Raw genomic sequence first — 25,510 nt, 5'->3', positions numbered from 1 at the left:
AGACTGACCCCTTGTCCTGTTCACACTGTTCTCCCCTGTGAGGTTTTCTCAGTGCATCTTGTTGCCAAGACACTGCATTGTAATGTTAATTATTAGGACTGAGTGACATCAACACCTAGCCGGGGAGGGGAGAGAGAAAGGGGAAAACTAGCAGTGCCGGCTTCAATCTCCCCACATCCAGCAACTGCGGCACACACCGGCGTCTAATGCCCCAGAAGGGACGTTTCCCGGAGGTATTTCCTTATTTAGCAGCGGAGCCGAAAACTCTCCCTAATTAACATGGAGACCGTGAGAAAAGATATCACCTCTGATCTTTCTCCCTGTCTGTGAAAGATGTATGTGTGTATGTGTGTATGTATGTAGGTGTGTATGTAGGTGTGTAAGTAGGTGTGTATGTATGTATGTGTGTATGTGTGTGTGTATGTGTGTGTGTATGTATGTATGTATGTATGTGTTTGTATGTATATATATGTGTGTGTGTATGTATGTATGTATGTATGTATGTATGTGTATGTATATATATATGTGTGTATGTATGTATGTGTGTGTGTGTGTGTATGTGTATGTATGTATGTATGTATGTATGTATGTATGTGTTTATGTGTGTATGTATATGTATGTATGTATGTATGTATGTGTGTGTATGTATATATGTGTATGTATGTATGTATATGTGTGTGTGTATGTATGTATTGTATGTCTTTATTTATATAGCGCCATTAATGTACATAGCGCGTCACAGCAGTAATACACGTGACAATCATATAAATAACAATAATACAAATAACACATAATGGGGAGAAGTGCTTCAGACATAAAAGTAACATTTAGGAAAAGGAGCCCCTGCTCCGAAGAGCTTACACTCTAATTGGTCGGAAGGACGCACAGAGACAGTAGGAGGGCGTTCTGGTAAGTGCGTCTGCAGGGGACCAAAAGACAAAGAGATCTCCGTACATCTGGCATCAAAGGGTTAATGGAAGCGCTTTGCACTGTGTGTTTAAGGGTATATATATATATATATATATATCTTATACTATATTAGTGAAAGCACTGTATGTTTGCCTGCCTGGATGTCCGGTGTCCCTAGCGGCAATCTCATTGGTCCCTTGGCCCGCCCGCCCCCGCACACCTCTCATTGGCCTGAGGCGGAGTGACGGGCCAAAGGACACACAGGGACACACACACACACACAGGGACACACACACACAGGGAACACAGGGACACACACACACACAGGGAACACAGGGACACACACACACACACACAGGGACACACACACACACACACAGGGGGACACACACACACACACACAGGGACACACACACACACACAGGGACACACACACACAGTGACTGACACACACACAGTGACACACACACACACACACACACACACACACACACACACACACACGGGGCTCACAGTGTTAGCAGCACCCGCGCGCACCTCCTCCTCTCCCCGTGTCTCCCGCGCTTTCACCCCGACCCCCCCCTCCCCCGGCGCCGCTACAGTCAGCGGGACACACACACTATTATTACCCCTTCAGCGCCCCCCCCCCCCCCACCCAGTGTCAGCGGCCGTGCGAGACCCCCCCTCTATATCTCCCACCTCTCCCCCCCCACACATATACATGCCCCCCCCTCCCCGGCGCTACAACTCACCCCTCCCCGGCGGGGGAACAGCCAGTGGCCAGGCAGGCTGCCTCGCGGCGCCGAGTGCCCAAGATGGCGGCGCCCGGGACACAGCGGGGGAGCGGCCACAACACGCTGCCTCCCGCCTCAGATCCACGTGGGACCTGCCGGACGGGTGAGTGAGCGGCCTTCACCTCCCCTCCACCCCCCCCTCCCATCCAGTGTCAGTGTCTCCCCGATAACCCCCCCCCCCGGCGCCACTACAGTCAGCGGGGGAGCGAGCGAGCGCCCGGGACACAGCGGGAGAGCGGCCACAACACGCTGCCTCCCGCCTCAGATCCACGTGGGACCTGCCGGACGGGTGAGTGAGCGGCCTTCACCTCCCCTCACCCACCCCTCACCCCCCATAACCTCCCCTCACCCCCTTTCACCTCCCCTCACTCCACTTCTCCCTTCCACCCCCCTTCACCTCCCCATTTACCTCCTCACCACCTCCCCTCCACCCCACCCCCCTCCACCTCCCCTCCACCCCCCCCCCCTTCACCTCCCTTCCACCCCCCCTTCACCTCCCTTCCACCCCCCCCCTTCACCTCCCTTCCACTCCCCCCCTTCACCTCCCCTCCACCCCCCCCTTCACCTCCCCTCCACCCCCCCCTTCACCTCCCCTCCACCCCCCCCTTCACCTCCCCTCCACCCCCCCTTCCCACCGCCTCCCCCCCCTTCCCACCGCCTCCCCCCCCTTCCCACCGCCTCCCCCCCTTCCCACCGCCTCCCCCCCTTCCCACCGCCTCCCCCCCCTTCCCACCGCCTCCCCCCCCCTTCCCACCGCCTCCCCCCCCTTCCCACCGCCTCCCCCCCCCTTCCCACCGCCTCCCCCCCTTCCCTCCACCTTCCCACCGCCTCCCCCCCTTCCCACCGCCCCCCCCCCCTTCCCACCGCCTCCCCCTTCCCCCCCTTCCCACCGCCTCCCCCCCCTTCCCACCGCCTCCCCCCACCCCTTCCCACCGCCTCCCCCCACCCCTTCCCACCACCTCCCCCCCCTTCCCACCGCCTCCCACCTCCCCTTCCCACCGCCTCCCACCCCCCCTTCCCACCGCCTCCCCCCCCCTTCCCACCGCCTCCCCCCCCCCCTTCCCACCGCCTCCCTCCCCCCCCTTCCCACCGCCTCCCTCCCCCCCTTCCCACCGCCTCCCCCCCCCTTCCCACCGCCTCCCACCCCCCGCCATCCCCCCGCCTTCCCACCTCCTCCCACCCCCCGCCTTCCCACCGCCTCCCACCCCCCGCCTCCCCCTTCCCACCACCTCACCCCTCCCCCTTCCCACCACCTCCCCCCCCTTTCCACCACCTCCCCCCCTTCCCACCACCTCCCCCCCTTCCCACCACCTCCCCCCCTTCCCACCACCTCCAGCCGCCCCCCCTTCCCACCACCTCCCCCCCACCTCCCCCCTCCTCCCCCTTCCCACCACCTTCCCCCTCCTCCCCTTCCCACCACCTCCCCCCTCCACCCCCTTCCCACCACCTTCCCCCTCCTCCCCCTTCCCACCACCTTCCCCCTCCTCCCCCTTCCCACCACATCCCCCCTTCTCTCCCTTTCCACCACCTTCCCCCTCCTCCTCCTTCCCACCACCTCCCCCCTTCCCACCACCTCCCCCCTTCTCTCCCTTCCCACCACCTCCCCCCTTCTCCCCCTTTCCACCACCTCCCCCCTTCTCCCCCTTTCCACCACCTCCCCCTCCTCCCCCTTCCCACCACTTCTCCCCTCCCCCCCCGCTCCCCTTCCCCCCCCTCCGCTCCCCTTCACCCCCCCCTCCGTTCCCCTTTCCACCCCCCCCTCCGCTCCTCTTCCCCCCCCCGCTCCTCTTCCCCCCCCTCCACCTCTTTTTCCCCTTTCCCCTCCCACCCCCTCCTCTAACCCTTCCCCCCCTCCTCTAACCCTTCCCCCCCCTCCTCTAACCCTTCCCCCCTCCTCCACCCCTTGCCCCCCTCCTCCACCCCTTGCCCCCCTCCTCCACCCCTTGCCCCCCTCCTCCACCCCCTCCTCCCCTTCCCGCCGCCCTTCGCCTTCATGCCCGCCTTACCGCCTCCCCACCCCCGCCTCTGCCTTTCACCCGCCCTTACTCCGGCCGCCTCTGCCTTTCACCCGCCGCCTCACAGCCGCTGCACGCACTCAACAGACACCCGCCACACTCGACACATACCTGCCGCCACACACACCTGCTGCCTCCCGCCCCTACGCACCGACATCACTGACCCGCCGCCTCACACCCTAGCAGGACCCCCACTCACAGACAGCACTCACAACCCACGCGCCAGCCGCCGCCTCACACCCTTGCAGGACCCCCACTCACAGACAGCACTCACAACCCACGCACCACCCGCCACCTCACACCCTAGCAGGACCCACACTCACAGAGAGCACTCACAACCCACGCGCCACCCGCCGCCTCACACCCTAGCAGGACACACGCCTCACATTTTTACATCTGTTATGTCACCAAAATATACATTGTACTGTGGTGTGGTTACAATAAACCATTTTTATACAACATCGTATTACATTTTATTCCATCTTTCTTTTCAATATTATTATCCAACCTTTACAACAAACAGTCACCTATTGTTCCACGATTTATAAATAATACTACCTATTACGCATTTACATCCCGGGCAACGCCGGGTCTCTCAGCTAGTATATATATATATATCATGCCTTCTTGTTGGTTGGCTGGTTGCTGACACACGATTCTATCTCTCTGGCAGGAAGCCAGGGAACATGTCAGCGTACCATTGGGAAGCCAGGCGGAGGCAGAGTTCGCTGGACAGGAGGAGGTTAAATCTTTCCGGAGAGGTAGGACGCGCAAGGTCGTGTGTGCCATGTACAAGTGTCACTTTGGCGTGTGTCCGTCATTGTGGGAATGGCTTTTTCCCCCCTGTTGTGTGTCTATGTCTCTTTGTGTTGTTGGGTGTCTGTGTGACTGAGTTTGTGTATCTGTCAGTCTCTGTATCAATGTGCCTGTGTCTTTGTATCATTGTGTCTGCGTGTATGTCAGTGTGTCTCTGTGTCTCTGTCAGTGTGTCTCTGTGTCTGTCAGTGTGTCTCTGTATCATTGTGTCTCTGTATCATTGTGTCTGTCAGTGTGTCTCTGTATCATTGTGTCTGTCAGAGTGTCTCTGTATCATTGTCTGTCAGTGTCTCTGTATCATTGTGTCTGTCAGGGTGTCTCTGTACCATTGTGTCTGTGTGTCTGTGTGTCTATCATTGTCTGCCTGTATTATCTCTGTGTGTCTGTCAGTGTGTCTGTGTGTCTGTTAGTGTGTCACTGTATAATTGCATCTGTGTGTCTGTCAGTGTGTCTCTGTATCATTGTGTCTGTGTGTCTGTCAGTGTGTCTGTGTGTCTGTCTCTGTATCATTGTGTCTGTGTGTCTGTCAGTGTGTCTGTGTGTCTGTCAGTGTGTCTGTGTGTCTGTCTCTGTATCATTGTGTCTGTGTGTCTGTCAGTGTGTCTGTCTCTGTATCATTGTGTCTGTGTGTCTGTCAGTGTGTCTGTGTGTCTGTCAGTGTGTCTGTATCATTGTGTCTGTGTGTCTGTCAGTGTGTCTGTGTATCTGTCAGTGTGTCTGTATCATTGTTTCTGTCAGTGTGTCTCTGTATCATTGTGTCTGTGTGTCTGTCAGTGTGTCTCTGTATTGTGTCTTTGAGTCTGTCAGTGTGTCTGTGTGTCTATCTCTGTATCATTGTGTCTGTGTGTCTGTCAGTGTGTCTGTGTGTCTGTCAGTGTGTCTCTGTATCATTGTTTCTGTCAGTGTGTCTCTATATCATTGTGTCTGTCAGTGTGTCTCTGTATCATTGTGTCTTTCAGTGTGTCTGTGTGTCTGTCAGTGTGTCTCTGTATCATTGTGTCTGTCAGTGTGTCTGTCAGTGTGTCTCTGTATCATTGTGTCTGTGTGTCTGTCAGTGTGTCTCCGTATTGTGTCTGTGTGTCTGTCAGTGTGTCCCTGTATCATTATGTCTGTGTGTCTGTCAGTGTGTCTCTGTATCATTGTGTCTGTGTGTCTGTCAGTCTGTCTCTGTATCATTGTGTCTGTCAGTGTGTCTCTGTATCATTGTGTCTGTGTGTCTGTCAGTGTGTCTCTGTATCATTGTGTCAGTGTGTCTCTGTATCATTGTGTCAGTGTGTCTCTGTATCATTGTGTCTGTGTGTCTGTCCGTGTGTCTCAGAACACCACTAGCAAAGCTAAGAAAGCTGTGCATGGCAGGAGGGTGAGGCTCCTTTAAGAGGAAAAGGTTAAGTGCATGATCAGTAGATTAGGGAAGGAATCAAAGGGGTATAAAAGAGGGTCAGGTGAGGGTATCACGTCTGATCCCATAGCTGGGCAGTTCTAACAGTGTGGACAGTGCTCGTCGTTCAATTTTCCAGCTGGGTCTTGGGCAATAAGGCTATATCTCTAGTGACTGGAGTAGTGAGCTAAATGCCTGGTACCACTATTTAGAACGGACTGGAGAGGAGACAATCGGCAGAAGGGGGGACCAGCTAGAAGCAGGTTGCAGTAGTCTGGTCGGGACGTAATGAGGGCGCAACTAGGAATTTGGGGTGGATCGTTGCACGAGGAAGGGACTTTATTTTTGAGCAACATTGCAGAGGTGGATACTGGATTTTGGAGAGGTGCGGGATGAATGAGGGACGGGGTCAAGAATGACCCGCAGCTAGCTTGGGGTATCAGATGATGACCACCCAATGAAAAGGTCCATGTAGGGCCAGCAGTGTTGTATTCTTAAAGTCCTCAGAAAGTTGTCCTCACAAAGTGGTCCTCACAAAGTTGTCCTCACAAAGTTGTCCTCACAAAGTTGTCCTCACAAAGTTGTGAGATATTCACCTAGTATGGGTGGGTAGTTGTGGTCCCAACAGACACTGCCATCTTCTGCGTAATACCGGTGGCATTCTGAGCCGTGGGAACGCTCCGTGAACGTCCCCAAAACTGTGACTCTGAAGACACAAACCCCCGAAAGAGCTGGTGAAGGAAACGTGAAGACCTCTGGTTGACGGTTCGCCATTCTGTGTGTTGGAATTTTCGATACATGGACACAATGAGCTGCTATTTCGTGCCCATTGTTCACGTAGAAATGTTACCAGGCTGTCTCCCAAAACATACCGCTCGGATATACAATAGGACTGGAGAGGTATTCATTACGGCACAATGCTACCCCGCAGGGTTACTCATTACAGGTAACACGAGACCCCGCCAGGAGACCTATTACATGTAACATAATGGCTGGTTACATGAGAATAAAGAGTCTTGATCGAGGCCCTTTTTAATATATTTAAAGGAACGGTGCTGTTTTGGGGGTTTGTTTTCAGCTTGGGGAGACATCCTTGCTTACCAGGGAAGGTGCCATTAAGAGAGTCCCGGGGGAAACAAAATGGAGGTTCAAATCTCCCACGTCACTCTGGCCAGCACGGTTGAGCTCTAAAAGACTCCAATTGTATTAAAAAAAAATCCATGTTTTTTTGATGCTGGTTTCTTCTCCCACCAGGAAATCAACATGGCCGCCAAATAGTCCAGTAGGAAGCAGGAACGTTGTTGGTTGGGGCTTCCTGTTGGGCGACAGGGGCGGCCATGTTGATTTCTAGACGAGGGAGCGCTGGCATAGAATACAGGGAATCTTGGGAACCGATGAATCCCCAGAGTTGGAGTTTCGCGCGGTTTAGATCTGGAAGCCCCCCACCTGGTTTCAATTACGTTAACATAATAGCATGTTGGTTGCATTTGGGCTTTAATAGTATATTTTTACCTCTACAGCAGAGATTCCCAACGGTGGGAGGTGTGAGGTGTCTCCAATGGGTTTTGCCCAAACACATCCGTAATGGTGGCTCCCGGGCAGTATAGCGGGGTCCTGAGCCCGTGTGAGGACTGCGCACTTAGTAAGAACCCAAACTGCACCTTAGCATGGTCACTGACGGCAGAAGCTTCCCACAATGCTTTGCATCCACAGCAGCAAGGCATTGTGGGACGTGACTTTGGAAGCTCCCGCAGTGAGTGACAGCTATCTCCCCTCCCATGCTGCCTGAACACACTGAGGGGCAGTTTGGGGGATTATTAAGCATGTGTTCCCCCCACACGCCCAGGACACTATATACTGCCTGGGATCGGTCACACAGTTTGGGGGATTATTAAGCGTGTGTTCCCCCCACGCGCTCAGGACACTATATACTGCCTGGGATCTGTCACACAGTTTGGGGGATTATTAAGCGTGTGTTCCCCCCACGCGCTCAGGACACTATATACTGCCTGGGATCGGTCACACAGTTTGGGGGATTATTAAGCGTGTGTTCCCCCCATGCGCTCAGGACACTATATACTGCCTGGGATCGGTCACACAGTTTGGGGGATTATTAAGCGTGTGTTCCCCCACGCGCTCAGGACACTATATACTGCCTGGGATCGGTCACACAGTTTGGGGGATTATTAAGCGTGTGTTCCCCCCCCACGCGCTCAGGACACTATATACTGCCTGGGATCGGGCACACAGTTTGGGGATTATTAAGCGTGTGTTCCCCCCACACGCGCTCAGGACACTATATACTGCCTGGGATCAGTCACACAGTTTGGGGGATTATTAAGCGTGTGTTCCCCCCCCACGCGCTCAGGACACTATATACTGCCTGGGATCAATCACACAGTTTGGGGGATTATTAAGCGTGTGTCCCCCTCACACGCCCAGGACACTATATACTGCCTGGGATCGGTCACACAGTTTGGGGGATTATTAAGCGTGTGTTCCCCCCACGCGCTCAGGACACTATATACTGCCTGGGATCGGTCACACAGTTTGGAGGATTATTAAGCGTGTGTTCCCCCCACGCGCTCAGGACACTATATACTGCCTGGGATCGGTCACACAGTTTGGGGGATTATTAAGCGTGTGTTCCCCCCACGCGCTCAGGACACTATATACTGCCTGGGATCGGGCACACAGTTTGGGGATTATTAAGCGTGTGTTCCCCCCACACGCGCTCAGGACACTATATACTGCCTGGGATCAGTCACACAGTTTGGGGGATTATTAAGCGTGTGTTCCCCCCCCACGCGCTCAGGACACTATATACTGCCTGGGATCAATCACACAGTTTGGGGGATTATTAAGCGTGTGTCCCCCACATGCGCTCAGGACACTATATATACTGCCTGGGATCGGTCACTCAGTTTGGGGGATTATTAAGCGTGTTTTCCCCCCACGCACTCAGGACACTATATACTGCCTGGGATCGGGCACACAGTTTGGGGGATTATTAAGCGTGTGTTCCCCCCACGCGCTCAGGACACTATATACTGCCTGGCATCGGGCACACAGTTTGGGGGATTATTAAGCGTGTGTTCCCCCCACGCGCTCAGTACACTATATACTGCCTGGGATCAGTCACACAGTTTGGGGGATTATTAAGCGTGTGTTCCCCCCACGCACTCAGGACACTATATACTGCCTGGGATCACTCACACAGTTTGGAGGATTATTAAGCGTGTGTTCCCCCACATGCGCTCAGGACACTATATACTGCCTGGGATCAGTCACACACTTTGGGGGATTATTAAGCGTGTGTTCCCCCCACACGCTCAGGACACTATACAGTATACTGCCTGGGATCGGTCACACAGTTTGGGGGATTATTAAGCGTGTGTTCCCCCACACGCGCTCAGGACACTATATACTGCCTGGGATCGGTCACACAGTTTGGGGGATTATTAAGCGTGTGTTCCCCCCACACGCTCAGGACACTATATACTGCCTGGGATCAGTCACACAGTTTGGGGGATTATTAAGCGTGTGTTCCACCCACGTGCTCAGGACACTATGTACTGCCTGGGATCGCTCACTCAGTTTGGGGGATTATTAAGCGTGTGTTCCCCCACACGCGCTCAGGACACTATATACTGCCTGGGATCAGTCACACAGTTTGGGGGATTATTAAGCGTGTGTTCCCCCCCCACGCACTCAGGACACTATATACTGCCTGGGATCGGTCACACAGTTTGGGGGATTATTAAGCGTGTGTTCCCCACGCGCTCAGGACACTATATTCTGCCTGGGATCGGTCACACAGTTTGGGGGATTATTAAGCGTGTGTTCCCCCCACGTGCTCAGGACACTATATACTGCCTGGGATCGGTCACACAGTTTGGGGGATTATTAAGCGTGTGTTCCCCCCACGCACTCAGGACACTATATACTGCCTGGGATCACTCACACAGTTTGGGGGATTATTAAGCGTGTGTTCCCCCACACGCGCTCAGAACACTATATACTGCCTGGGATCAGTCACACAGTTTGGGGGATTATTAAGCGTGTGTTCCCCCCACACGCGCTCAGGACACTATATACTGCCTGGGATCAGTCACACAGTTTGGGGGATTATTAAGCGTGTGTTCCCCCCCCACGCGCTCAGGACACTATATACTGCCTGGGATCAATCACACAGTTTGGGGGATTATTAAGCGTGTGTCCCCCTCACACGCCCAGGACACTATATACTGCCTGGGATCGGTCACACAGTTTGGGGGATTATTAAGCGTGTGTTCCCCCCACGCGCTCAGGACACTATATACTGCCTGGGATCGGTCACACAGTTTGGAGGATTATTAAGCGTGTGTTCCCCCCACGCGCTCAGGACACTATATACTGCCTGGGATCGGTCACACAGTTTGGGGGATTATTAAGCGTGTGTTCCCCCCACGCGCTCAGGACACTATATACTGCCTGGGATCGGGCACACAGTTTGGGGATTATTAAGCGTGTGTTCCCCCCACACGCGCTCAGGACACTATATACTGCCTGGGATCAGTCACACAGTTTGGGGGATTATTAAGCGTGTGTTCCCCCCCCACGCGCTCAGGACACTATATACTGCCTGGGATCAATCACACAGTTTGGGGGATTATTAAGCGTGTGTCCCCCACATGCGCTCAGGACACTATATATACTGCCTGGGATCGGTCACTCAGTTTGGGGGATTATTAAGCGTGTTTTCCCCCCACGCACTCAGGACACTATATACTGCCTGGGATCGGGCACACAGTTTGGGGGATTATTAAGCGTGTGTTCCCCCCACGCGCTCAGGACACTATATACTGCCTGGCATCGGGCACACAGTTTGGGGGATTATTAAGCGTGTGTTCCCCCCACGCGCTCAGTACACTATATACTGCCTGGGATCAGTCACACAGTTTGGGGGATTATTAAGCGTGTGTTCCCCCCACGCACTCAGGACACTATATACTGCCTGGGATCACTCACACAGTTTGGAGGATTATTAAGCGTGTGTTCCCCCACATGCGCTCAGGACACTATATACTGCCTGGGATCAGTCACACACTTTGGGGGATTATTAAGCGTGTGTTCCCCCCACACGCTCAGGACACTATACAGTATACTGCCTGGGATCGGTCACACAGTTTGGGGGATTATTAAGCGTGTGTTCCCCCACACGCGCTCAGGACACTATATACTGCCTGGGATCGGTCACACAGTTTGGGGGATTATTAAGCGTGTGTTCCCCCCACACGCTCAGGACACTATATACTGCCTGGGATCAGTCACACAGTTTGGGGGATTATTAAGCGTGTGTTCCACCCACGTGCTCAGGACACTATGTACTGCCTGGGATCGCTCACTCAGTTTGGGGGATTATTAAGCGTGTGTTCCCCCACACGCGCTCAGGACACTATATACTGCCTGGGATCAGTCACACAGTTTGGGGGATTATTAAGCGTGTGTTCCCCCCCCACGCACTCAGGACACTATATACTGCCTGGGATCGGTCACACAGTTTGGGGGATTATTAAGCGTGTGTTCCCCACGCGCTCAGGACACTATATACTGCCTGGGATCGGTCACACAGTTTGGGGGATTATTAAGCGTGTGTTCCCCCCACGTGCTCAGGACACTATATACTGCCTGGGATCGGTCACACAGTTTGGGGGATTATTAAGCGTGTGTTCCCCCCACGCACTCAGGACACTATATACTGCCTGGGATCACTCACACAGTTTGGGGGATTATTAAGCGTGTGTTCCCCCACACGCGCTCAGAACACTATATACTGCCTGGGATCAGTCACACAGTTTGGGGGATTATTAAGTGTGTGTTCCCCCCCCACGTGCTCAGGACACTATATACTGCCTGGGATCAATCACACAGTTTGGGGGATTATTAAGTGTGTGTTCCCCCCACGCGCTCAGGACACTATATACTGCCTGGGATCGGTCACACAGTTTGGGGGATTATTAAGCGTGTGTGTCCCCACACGCGCTCAGGACACTATATACTGCCTGGGATCAGTCACACAGTTTGGGGGATTATTAAGCGTGTGTTCCCCCCACGCGCTCAGGACATTATATACTGACTGGGATCGGTCACACAGTTTGAGGGATTATTAAGCGTGTGTTCCCCCCACGCGCTCAGGACACTATATACTGCCTGGGATCGGTCACACAGTTTGGGGGATTATTAAGCGTGTGTTCCCCCCACGCGCTCATGACACTATATACTGCCTGGGATCGGACACACAGTTTGGGGGATTATTAAGCGTGTGTTCCCTCCACGCGCTCAGGACACTATATACTGCCTGGGATCGGGCACACAGTTTGGAGGATTATTAAGCGTGTGTTCCCCCCACGCGCTCAGGACACTATATACTGCCTGGGATCGGGCACACAGTTTGGGGGATTATTAAGCGTGTGTCCCCCACGCGCTCAGGACACTATATACTGCCTGGGATCGGTCACACAGTTTGGGGGATTATTAAGCGTGTGTTCCCCCCACGCGCTCAGGACACTATATACTGCCTGGGATCACTCACACAGTTTGGGGGATTATTAAGCGAGTGTTCCCCCCACGCGCTCAGGACACTATATACTGCCTGGGATCACTCACACAGTTTGGGGGATTATTAAGCGTGTGTTCCCCCACACGCGCTCAGGACACTATATACTGCCTGGGATCGGTCACACAGTTTGGGGGGTTATTAAGCGTGTGTTCCCCCCACACGCTCAGGACACTCTATACTGCCTGGGATCCGTCACACAGTTTGGGGGATTATTAAGCGTGTGTTCCCCCCACGCGCTCAGGACACTATATACTGCCTGGGATCGGTCACACAGTTTGGGGGATTATTAAGCGTGTGTTCCCCCCACGCGCTCAGGACACTATATACTGCCTGGGATCGGGCACACAGTTTGGGGATTATTAAGCGTGTGTTCCCCCCACACGCGCTCAGGACACTATATACTGCCTGGGATCAGTCACACAGTTTGGGGGATTATTAAGCGTGTGTTCCCCCCCCACGCGCTCAGGACACTATATACTGCCTGGGATCAATCACACAGTTTGGGGGATTATTAAGCGTGTGTCCCCCACATGCGCTCAGGACACTATATATACTGCCTGGGATCGGTCACTCAGTTTGGGGGATTATTAAGCGTGTTTTCCCCCCACGCACTCAGGACACTATATACTGCCTGGGATCGGGCACACAGTTTGGGGGATTATTAAGCGTGTGTTCCCCCCACGCGCTCAGGACACTATATACTGCCTGGCATCGGGCACACAGTTTGGGGGATTATTAAGCGTGTGTTCCCCCCACGCGCTCAGTACACTATATACTGCCTGGGATCAGTCACACAGTTTGGGGGATTATTAAGCGTGTGTTCCCCCCACGCACTCAGGACACTATATACTGCCTGGGATCACTCACACAGTTTGGAGGATTATTAAGCGTGTGTTCCCCCACATGCGCTCAGGACACTATATACTGCCTGGGATCAGTCACACAGTTTGGGGGATTATTAAGCGTGTGTTCCCCCCACACGCTCAGGACACTATACAGTATACTGCCTGGGATCGGTCACACAGTTTGGGGGATTATTAAGCGTGTGTTCCCCCACACGCGCTCAGGACACTATATACTGCCTGGGATCGGTCACACAGTTTGGGGGATTATTAAGCGTGTGTTCCCCCCACACGCTCAGGACACTATATACTGCCTGGGATCACTCACACAGTTTGGGGGATTATTAAGCGTGTGTTCCCCCCACGTGCTCAGGACACTATGTACTGCCTGGGATCGCTCACTCAGTTTGGGGGATTATTAAGCGTGTGTTCCCCCAAACGCGCTCAGGACACTATATACTGCCTGGGATCAGTCACACAGTTTGGGGGATTATTAAGCGTGTGTTCCCCCCCCCACGCACTCAGGACACTATATACTGCCTGGGATCGGTCACACAGTTTGGGGGATTATTAAGCGTGTGTTCCCCACGCGCTCAGGACACTATATACTGCCTGGGATCGGTCACACAGTTTGGGGGATTATTAAGCGTGTGTTCCCCCCACGTGCTCAGGACACTATATACTGCCTGGGATCGGTCACACAGTTTGGGGGATTATTAAGCGTGTGTTCCCCCCACGCACTCAGGACACTATATACTGCCTGGGATCACTCACACAGTTTGGGGGATTATTAAGCGTGTGTTCCCCCACACGCGCTCAGAACACTATATACTGCCTGGGATCAGTCACACAGTTTGGGGGATTATTAAGTGTGTGTTCCCCCCCACGTGCTCAGGACACTATATACTGCCTGGGATCAATCACACAGTTTGGGGGATTATTAAGTGTGTGTTCCCCCCACGCGCTCAGGACACTATATACTGCCTGGGATCGGTCACACAGTTTGGGGGATTATTAAGCGTGTGTGTCCCCACACGCGCTCAGGACACTATATACTGCCTGGGATCAGTCACACAGTTTGGGGGATTATTAAGCGTGTGTTCCCCCCACGCGCTCAGGACATTATATACTGACTTGGATCGTCACACAGTTTGGGGGATTATTAAGCGTGTGTTCCCCCCACGCGCTCAGGACACTATATACTGCCTGGGATCGGTCACACAGTTTGGGGGATTATTAAGCGTGTGTTCCCCCCACGCGCTCATGACACTATATACTGCCTGGGATCGGACACACAGTTTGGGGGATTATTAAGCGTGTGTTCCCTCCACGCGCTCAGGACACTATATACTGCCTGGGATCGGGCACACAGTTTGGAGGATTATTAAGCGTGTGTTCCCCCCACGCGCTCAGGACACTATATACTGCCTGGGATCGGGCACACAGTTTGGGGGATTATTAAGCGTGTGTCCCCCACGCGCTCAGGACACTATATACTGCCTGGGATCGGTCACACAGTTTGGGGGATTATTAAGCGTGTGTTCCCCCCACGCGCTCAGGACACTATATACTGCCTGGGATCACTCACACAGTTTGGGGGATTATTAAGCGAGTGTTCCCCCCACGCGCTCAGGACACTATATACTGCCAGGGATCACTCACACAGTTTGGGGGATTATTAAGCGTGTGTTCCCCCACACGCGCTCAGGACACTATATACTGCCTGGGATCGGTCACACAGTTTGGGGGATTATTAAGCGTGTGTTCCCCCCACGTGCTCAGGACACTATATACTGCCTGGGATCAGGCACACAGTTTGGAGGATTATTAAGCGTGTGTTCCCCCACACGCGCTCAGGACACTATATACTGCCTGGGATCAGGCACACAGTTTGGAGGATTATTAAGCGTGTGTTCCCCCACACGCGCTCAGGACACTATATACTGCCTGGGATCGGTCACACAGTTTGGGGGATTATTAAGCGTGTCCCCCACGCGCTCAGGACACTATATACTGCCAGGGGTCGGTCGGGCACACAGTTTGGGGGATTATTAAGCGTGTGTTCCCCCCACGAGCTCAGGACACTATATACTGCCTGGGACCGGGCACACAGTTTGGGGGATTATTAAGCGTGTGTCCCCACCACGTGCTCAGGACAATATATACTGCCTGGGATCCGGCACACAGTTTGGGGGATTATTAAGCGTGTGTTCCCCCCACGCGCTCAGGACACTATATACTGCCTGGGATCGGTCACACAGTTTGGGGGATTATTAAGCGTGTGTCCCCCCCACGCGCTCAGGACACTATATACTGCCTGGGATCGGTCACACAGTTTGGGGGATTATTAAGCGTGTGTTCCCCCCACGCGCTCAGGACACTATATACTGCCTGGGATCGGGCACACAGTTTGGGGATTATTAAGCGTGTGTTCCCCCCACACGCGCTCAGGACACTATATACTGCCTGGGATCAGTCACACAGTTTGGGGGATTATTAAGCGTGTGTTCCCCCCCCACGCGCTCAGGACACTATATACTGCCTGGGATCAATCACACAGTTTGGGGGATTATTAAGCGTGTGTCCCCCACATGCGCTCAGGACACTATATATACTGCCTGGGATCGGTCACTCAGTTTGGGGGATTATTAAGCGTGTTTTCCCCCCACGCACTCAGGACACTATATACTGCCTGGGATCGGGCACACAGTTTGGGGGATTATTAAGCGTGTGTTCCCCCCACGCGCTCAGGACACTATATACTGCCTGGCATCGGGCACACAGTTTGGGGGATTATTAAGCGTGTGTTCCCCCCACGCGCTCAGTACACTATATACTGCCTGGGATCAGTCACACAATTTGGGGGATTATTAAGCGTGTGTTCCCCCCACGCACTCAGGACACTATATACTGCCTGGGATCACTCACACAGTTTGGAGGATTATTAAGCGTGTGTTCCCCCACATGCGCTCAGGACACTATATACTGCCTGGGATCAGTCACACAGTTTGGGGGATTATTAAGCGTGTGTTCCCCCCACACGCTCAGGACACTATACAGTATACTGCCTGGGATCGGTCACACAGTTTGGGGGATTATTAAGCGTGTGTTCCCCCACACGCGCTCAGGACACTATATACTGCCTGGGATCGGTCACACAGTTTGGGGGATTATTAAGCGTGTGTTCCCCCCACACGCTCAGGACACTATATACTGCCTGGGATCACTCACACAGTTTGGGGGATTATTAAGCGTGTGTTCCCCCCACGTGCTCAGGACACTATGTACTGCCTGGGATCGCTCACTCAGTTTGGGGGATTATTAAGCGTGTGTTCCCCCACACGCGCTCAGGAAACTATATACTGCCTGGGATCAGTCACACAGTTTGGGGGATTATTAAGCGTGTGTTCCCCCCCCACGCACTCAGGACACTATATACTGCCTGGGATCGGTCACACAGTTTGGGGGATTATTAAGCGTGTGTTCCCCACGCGCTCAGGACACTATATACTGCCTGGGATCGGTCACACAGTTTGGGGGATTATTAAGCGTGTGTTCCCTCCACGTGCTCAGGACACTATATACTGCCTGGGATCGGTCACACAGTTTGGGGGATTATTAAGCGTGTGTTCCCCCCACGCACTCAGGACACTATATACTGCCTGGGATCACTCACACAGTTTGGGGGATTATTAAGCGTGTGTTCCCCCACACGCGCTCAGAACACTATATACTGCCTGGGATCAGTCACACAGTTTGTGGAATTATTAAGTGTGTGTTCCCCCCCCACGTGCTCAGGACACTATATACTGCCTGGGATCAATCACACAGTTTGGGGGATTATTAAGTGTGTTTTCCCCCCACGCGCTCAGGACACTATATACTGCCTGGGATCGGTCACACAGTTTGGGGGATTATTAAGCGTGTGTGTCCCCACACGCGCTCAGGACACTATATACTGCCTGGGATCGGTCACACAGTTTGGGGGATTATTAAGCGTGTGTTCCCCCCACGCGCTCAGGACACTATATACTGCCTGGGATCGGTCACACAGTTTGGGGGATTATTAAGCGTGTGTTCCCCCCACGCGCTCAGGACACTATATACTGCCTGGGATCAGTCACACAGTTTGGGGGATTATTAAGCGTGTGTTCCCCCCACGCGCTCAGGACATTATATACTGACTGGGATCGGTCACACAGTTTGGGGGATTATTAAGCGTGTGTTCCCCCCACACGCTCAGGACACTATATACTGCCTGGGATCGGACACACAGTTTGGGGGATTATTAAGCGTGTGTTCCCTCCACGCGCTCAGGACACTATATACTGCCTGGGATCGGGCACACAGTTTGGAGGATTATTAAGCGTGTGTTCCCCCCACGCGCTCAGGACACTATATACTGCCTGGGATCGGGCACACAGTTTGGGGGATTATTAAGCGTGTGTCCCCCCCACGCGCTCAGGACACTATATACTGCCTGGGATCAGTCACACAGTTTGGGGGATTATTAAGCGTGTGTTCCCCCCACGCGCTCAGGACACTATATACTGGCTGGGATCGGTCACACAGTTTGGGGGATTATTAAGCGTGTGTTCCCCCCACGCGCTCAGGACACTATATACTGCCTGGGATCGGGCACACAGTTTGGGGGATTATTAAGCGTGTGTTCCCCCCCACGCGCTCAGGACACTATATACTGCCTGGGATCACTCACACAGTTTGGGGGATTATTAAGCGAGTGTTCCCCCCACGCGCTCAGGACACTATATACTGCCTGGGATCACTCACACAGTTTGGGGGATTATTAAGCGAGTGTTCCCCCCACGCGCTCAGGACACTATATACTGCCTGGGATCACTCACACAGTTTGGGGGATTATTAAGCGTGTGTTCCCCCACACGCGCTCAGGACACTATATACTGCCTGGGATCGGTCACACAGTTTGGGGGGTTATTAAGCGTGTGTTCCCCCCTACATGCTCAGGACACTCTATACTGCCTGGGATCGGGCACACAGTTTGGAGGATTATTAAGCGTGTGTTCCCCCACACGCGCTCAGGACACTATATACTGCCTGGGATCGGGCACACAGTTTGGAGGATTATTAAGCGTGTGTTCCCCCCACGTGCTCAGGACACTGTATACTGCCTGGGATCGGTCACACAGTTTGGGGGATTATTAAGCGTGTCCCCCACGCGCTCAGGACACTATATACTGCCAGGGGTCGGTCGGGCACACAGTTTGGGGGATTATTAAGCGTGTGTTCCCCCCACGAGCTCAGGACACTATATACTGCCTGGGACCGGGCACACAGTTTGGGGGATTATTAAGCGTGTGTGTCCCCACCACGTGCTCAGGACAATATATACTGCCTGGGATCGGTCACACAGTTTGGGGGATTATTAAGCGTGTGTGTCCCCACCACGTGCTCAGGACACTATATACTGCCTGGGATCCGGCACACAGTTTGGGGGATTATTAAGTGTGTGTTCCCCCCACGCGCTCAGGACACTATATACTGCCTGGGATCGCTCACACAGTTTGGGGGATTATTAAGCGTGTGTTCCCCCCACGCGCTCAGGACACTATATACTGCCTGGGATCGCACACACAGTTTGGGGGATTATTAAGCGGGTGTTCCCCCCACGCGCTCAGGACACTATATACTGCCTGGGATCGGGCACAAAGTTTGGGGGATTATTAAGTGTGTGTTCCCCCCACGCGCTCAGGACACTATATACTGCCTGGGATCAGTCACACAGTTTGGGGGATTATTAAGCGTGTGTCCCCCACGCGCTCAGGACACTATATACTGCCTGGGATCGGGCACACAGTTTCGGGGATTATTTAGCGTGTGTTCTCCCCACGAGCTCAGGACACTATATACTGCCTAGGATCGGGCAGTTTGGGGGATTATTAAGCGTGTGTTTCCCCCATGCGCTCAGGACACTATATACTGCCTGGGATCGGTCACACAGTTTGGGGGATTATTAAGCGTGTGTTCCCCCCACGCGCTCAGGACACTATATACTGCCTGGGATCGGGCACACAGTTTGGGGGATTATTAAGTGTGTGTTCCCCCCACGCGCTCAGGACACTATATACTGCCTGGGATCGGTCACACAGTTTGGGGGATTATTAAGTGTGTGTTCCCCCCACGCTCTCAGGACACTATATACTGCCTGGGATCGGGCACACAGTTTGGGGGATTATTAAGCGTGTGTCCCCCACGCGCTCAGGACACTATATACTGCCTGGGATCGGGCACACAGTTTCGGGGATTATTAAGCATGTGTTCTCCCCACGAGCTCAGGACACTATATACTGCCTGGGATCGGGCAGTTTGGGGGATTATTAAGCGTGTGTGTCCCCCATGCGCTCAGGACACTATATACTGCCTGGGATCGGGCACACAGTTTGGGGGATTATTAAGCGTGTGTCCCCCACGCGCTCAGGACACTATATACTGCCTGGGATCGGGCACACAGTTTGGGGGATTATTAAGCGTGTGTTCTCCCCACGAGCTCAGGACACTATATACTGCCTGGGATCGGGCACACAGTTTGGGGGATTATTAAGCGTGTGTTCCCCCCACGCGCTCAGGACACTATATACTGCCTGGGATCGGGCAGTTTGGGGGATTATTAAGCGTGTGTGTCCCCCATGCGCTCAGGACACTATATACTGCCTGGGATCGGTCACACAGTTTGGGGGATTATTAAGCGTGTGTTCCCCCCACGCGCTCAGGACACTATATACTGCCTGGGATCGGGCACACAGTTTGGGGGATTATTAAGTGTGTGTTCCCCCCACGCGCTCAGGACACTATATACTGCCTGGGATCGGTCACACAGTTTGGGGGATTATTAAGTGTGTGTTCCCCCCACGCTCTCAGGACACTATATACTGCCTGGGATCGGGCACACAGTTTGATTAGCGATAGCATGAGGAGTCGCCAATAACATGTATTCATTAGGGGCTCAAATATTGTCTAAGAGGGGAAGCACAGTGCAAAAAAAATGCTGGGGGCTGCTGTGTTACAGCACTGCCCTCTTGTGGTATTCTATCTACACTGCGGCCTGTTTCAAATGGGATCAGACAGAACAAAAATTTTGGAGGCAAGCGATGACAGACACAGACACACACACACACACACACACACACACACACACGCACACACGCGCACACGCGCACACACGCACACACACACACACACACACACACGCACACACGCACACGCGCACACGTGCACACACGCACACACGCACACACGCACACACACGCACACACGCACAGAGACATATACACAGACACACAGACACAGACACAGACACACAGAGACTTATACACACACACAGAGACACACACACATAGACACACACACACACAGACACACACACACACACACACACACAGACACACACAGACACACACACAGACAGACACACACACACACACACACACACACACACACACACGCGCACACGTGCACACACGCACACACGCACACACGCACACACGCACACACACGCACACACGCACAGAGACATATACACAGACACACAGACACAGACACAGACACACAGAGACTTATACACACACACACACAGACACACACACATAGACACACACACACACAGACACACACACACACACACACACACAGACACACACACACACACACACACACACACGCGCACACGTGCACACACGCACACACGCACACACGCACACACACGCACACACGCACAGAGGCATATACACAGACACACAGACACAGACACAGACACACAGAGACTTATACACACACACACACAGACACACACACATAGACACACACACACACACACACACACACAGACACACACACACACACACAGACACACACACAGACACACACAGACACACACACAGACAGACACACACACACACACACACACACACACACACACACACACACACACACACACACACACACACACACACAGACACACAGACACACACAGACACACACACAGACACACACACACACACACACACACACACACACACACACACACACACACACACACACACACACACAGTACTTACAATTTTGAAAAAGAAGAATTTTATTTGGTACTTCGTACTTCAAGACGATGGTGATACATTCCTGAGATTGATTTGTCCAACTTCTTTTTCGCAGATGGACGAGGCGGCGCGGCGGCAAGTGGACTCGATGAAGATACCAAACGCTGTGCCTCAGTTCCCCAAGACTAATCTAGGTAGGCACGGCTAGTGGCTTCTAATGCCAAATTCGGATGGGTTCGTTGACCATATAAAATAGTCAACGTGAGCGACCAGAGAGATACATTCTTATAAACACATGGGGCCATGGTCTAGGGCATTTGGTCACGGCTGTTTTGCCGCGACCAAGTCACCGCCGGCATTCACCGCAAGGGCATCTCGCCACCGGCCATTTCGCCGCCTAGGTAAGACCCTAACCTTACCCTAAAAAACTCTAATACTAACGCTACCCCTTACCTTAAAGCCCCTATCCTTAACCCCCTACCCTAACCGCTAAAACCCCTTAAGTTAACTGACCTTATTGGCGAAACGGCCGGCGACCGAGTGTCCCACGTGTGGAGCGGCTACGGCAAAGGGTCCCATTGTGGCCAAACGCCAGCGGCAACTTGATCGAGGGCGAGACGCTCGCCACCACATGTCCGATTCTGTCGGCCCATATTTATTAAGAAGTGAAGTTCTCCATAAGGACGCCTTCCACCCTGTCTCACCATAGGACCCGTTTTACGTACCAAGCACGTTACGACACCGATTTGTTTTCTGACCAGTCCAACAAGGTCTACCCGATCGAAACAGAACTAGAGAACCCTTCCCCCTTCCACTTCCGTTTCCGTCACACCTTGGGGGGGGCGGTCATGTGATTACATTACCGGAAACAGCAGTGGTACTCCAGGATAGATTACATGACTGCGACCACCCCATCCCCCCCGGCTAACGGAAACAGGAGTGGAGGGGTCTCCGCGCCCGGTTCGATGAGGTGGACCGTGGCGTTGGAGCAGTTATCGTGATCAGCCCTTAGCAAACGAACATTAACCCATGACGTACCTGGAACGTCAGTAGAGCTTCTGTTGTGCCAGGGCTCATGACGTTCTAGGTACGTCAAAAGGCACCGCCACGGTTCCCCATGGCTCATGTTCTTGTATATTGGCAGTGTCACTGGAGCACAGCTGTAAGCATTGTATGCAGCCCTCGAACCAGTATTATACAACATACGGCGTTGATTATTCTGCAAAGATAGCTCGAAGATTCAACGTAAGTATTATACCGGATAACGCAGCGTATGATGCAAAGAGTATACTGGTGTGTGGGTGTGTGGGGGTGTGTGTGTCACACCATCATCCCTTTATATTGAGGTTAACGTTTGATAAATTGCCTATATTTGTTTATTTGTCAATGCGCGGGTCACATGACTCGAAATTCAGGTCACATGTTTCTTTATATAAATACTGAGCATGGGTTCGGGGTCTGGGGACCCCCTAGTGGCCGAGATATTTAGTATAAAGGTAGCGCCAGTTCTTCCTGTGGTATTAAAAAAAAGTGTGTGTGTGTGTGTGTGTGTGTGTGTGTGTGTGTGTGTGTGTGTGTGTGTGTGTGTGTGTGTGTGTGTGTGTGTGTGTGTGTGTGTGTGTGTGTGTGTGTGTGTGTGTGTGTGTGTATTTGCATATAGTAAATTTATTTGTGTTACTGTGCCCCCTTCACCCCATATTGACACACTGTAACAAACAGAGTGTCCCTTATTGTAGCGATACCAGTGACGTCTGTTTTGTCCCTTTGCAGTCGGTGCAGTATAAACAGCAGTGGTAACGCACGAAGACCAGTGTGTGCTGAAGGGTCGCAGGTCACTGGCGCCCCGAACAACGTAACTCGTCTCTCTCTCTCTCCCTGCTGTCTAGCCACCAAATAAACCGTTTCCATCCCGATGATGTTTCCTTCTCTGTGTGGGTTCTGCTGCAGTGACCTCTTGGGGGAGGGGGAGGGGGCGGGGGAGGGGGCGGGGGGAGGGGGGGGGGGTATAGGATTATTTAACAAATAAAGAGAACCCGGACCTGAACCCAGGAGAAGGGTAGTCTAGGACAATTGGCCGTCGCAGGTAATGTATACCCTAACCCTAAAAACCCTAACCCCGTACCCTCAAAACCTTAACCCCTAATCCTGACGGATCAATGACGGAACTCCCCTGACGAAGCCCGCTGGGAGAAACGCGTAGGGCCAGCTTGGACTAGCAGCAGTGAGAGAGAGACGCCGAGAAGCCTGTGTGAATCACTCACGAGGAGTTCCGGCATTTGATGCCCTGCATTGACAGACTGTAACATCGCGAGAGCCGGGCCGCGTCACACGCAGCGTCACACGCCACGCTCGATCACGTGGTACGGAAGTTGCAGAGACTGCGGAGAGGACTGGTAACCGGCGACTCTGCACGAGTGTGAGAGACTCGCTAAACACTCTCTACTGCCTGTTGTTTTCTCACAAAATGTGAGTTGATCACCTGTCTTTTAACAAGTCTTTTTTAGATTAAAAGGTTTTACACATATTTTGTTCCCTTCCATTATTTCCTCTCTTCTACATATATACATATATATATATATATATATATATATATATATATATATATATATATATATACATATACACAGTGTTCGACAAACCTATACATTTGCTCGCCCCGGGCGAGTGGATTTAACGTCGTGGCGAGCTCCTATTGGCCCAAGCAGCACACGTTTGGTACTAGGTGGCGAGTAGATTTTTTTGTGTGGCGACCACTGCATATACATATACATATACATATACATATACATATATATATATATATATATATATACTAGCTGAGAGACCCGGCGTTGCCCGGGATGTAAGTGCGTATGTCTCTCAGCTAGTTATTTATAAATGGTGGAACAATAGGTGAGTATTTGTTGGAAAGGTTGGATAATAATGTTGAAAAGAAAGATGGAAGAAAATGTAATACGATGTTGTATAAATGGTTTATTGTAAACACACCACAGTACAATGTATATTTTGGTGCCATAAGTGATGTGAAAATGTGAGGCGTGTGTCCTGCTAGGGTGTGAGCGTGTGTGAGGCGGCGGGTGGGTGTTCAGTACGGGTGGCGCGTGGGTAGTGAGTGCTGGCTGTGGGTCGGGGTCCTGCTAGGGTGTGAGCGTGTGTGAGGCGGCGGGTGTGTGGCGAGTGCGGGTGACAGCTGGTCAGTGATGTTGTTGCGTAGGGGCAGGATGCGGCAGGTGTGTGTCGAGTGTGTGGGGTGTCTGTGGAGTGCGTGCGGCGGCTGTGGGAGGTGAAGGGGGGGGGAGTGGGGAGGGGAGGTTGAGGGGTGTTGAGGGGAGGTGAAGGGGGGGTGACGGGAGGTGACGGGAGATGAAGGAGGGGTGAAGGGGAGGTGAAGGGGTGTTGAGGGGGGGGGTGAGGGGAGGTGAAGGGGGGGGTGACGGGAGGTGAAGGGGGGGGTGACGGGAGGTGAAGGGGGGGGTGACGGGAGGTGAAGGGGGGGTGACGGGAGGTGAAGGGGGGGTGACGGGAGGTGGAGGAGGGTGAAGGGGGGGGGTGACGGGAGGTGAAGGGGGGGTGACGGGAGGAGAAGGGGGGGGGTGACAGGAGGTGAAGGGGGGGTGACGGGAGGTGAAGGGGGGGGGTGACGGGAGGTGAAGGGGGGGTGACGGGAGGTGAAGGGGGGGTGACGGGAGGTGAAGGGGGGGTGACGGGAGGTGAAGGGGGGATGACGGGAGGTGAAGGGGGGGGTGACGGGAGGTGAAGTGGAGAGGGGGAGGGGAAGTGGAGAGTGGGAGGGGAAGTGGAGGGGAAGTGGAGGGGGAGGTGAAGGGGGGAGGAAGGGAAGTGGGGTGTGGGGGGGTGTGGGAGGTGAAGGGGGGGGAGGTAAGTGACAATTAATGTATCATGTGGCCGCTTGCTCCCCCTTCCCCCAGTGTCTGCCGGTTGTCTGTCCCCTCCCGAAACCTTCCGTCTGTTGTGGGGCGCGTGCATGCGTCGGCCGCTCCCTCACCCGTCCGGCCGCTCCCACGTGGATCTGAGCCGCTGTGTCCCGGGGGGGGGGGGGGGGAGAGGGGTGGTGTGTGTGTG

General features: G+C 53.4%; 1 protein-coding gene across 1 annotated transcript; it reads left to right on the top strand.

Moving 5' to 3' along the window:
- The first annotated feature begins 1,904 nt into the window (after positions 1–1,904).
- CCDC200 (coiled-coil domain containing 200) lies at positions 1,905–23,340 on the top strand. The gene is made up of 5 exons (XM_075580319.1): positions 1,905–1,992; positions 4,392–4,479; positions 21,543–21,621; positions 22,572–22,672; positions 23,198–23,340. Exons 2-5 carry the CDS (start codon positions 4,405–4,407, stop codon positions 23,222–23,224), a joined length of 282 nt encoding a protein of 93 aa, XP_075436434.1. The 5' UTR covers positions 1,905–1,992; positions 4,392–4,404; the 3' UTR covers positions 23,225–23,340.
- Positions 23,341–25,510: the final 2,170 nt, after the last annotated feature.

Source organism: Ascaphus truei, chromosome 23 (genome assembly GCF_040206685.1).
Source record: "Ascaphus truei isolate aAscTru1 chromosome 23, aAscTru1.hap1, whole genome shotgun sequence".
Taxonomy (NCBI): domain Eukaryota; kingdom Metazoa; phylum Chordata; class Amphibia; order Anura; family Ascaphidae; genus Ascaphus; species Ascaphus truei.
The sequence above is the reverse complement of the archived record's forward strand: the minus strand, read 5'-3'. Positions and strand labels throughout refer to the sequence as shown.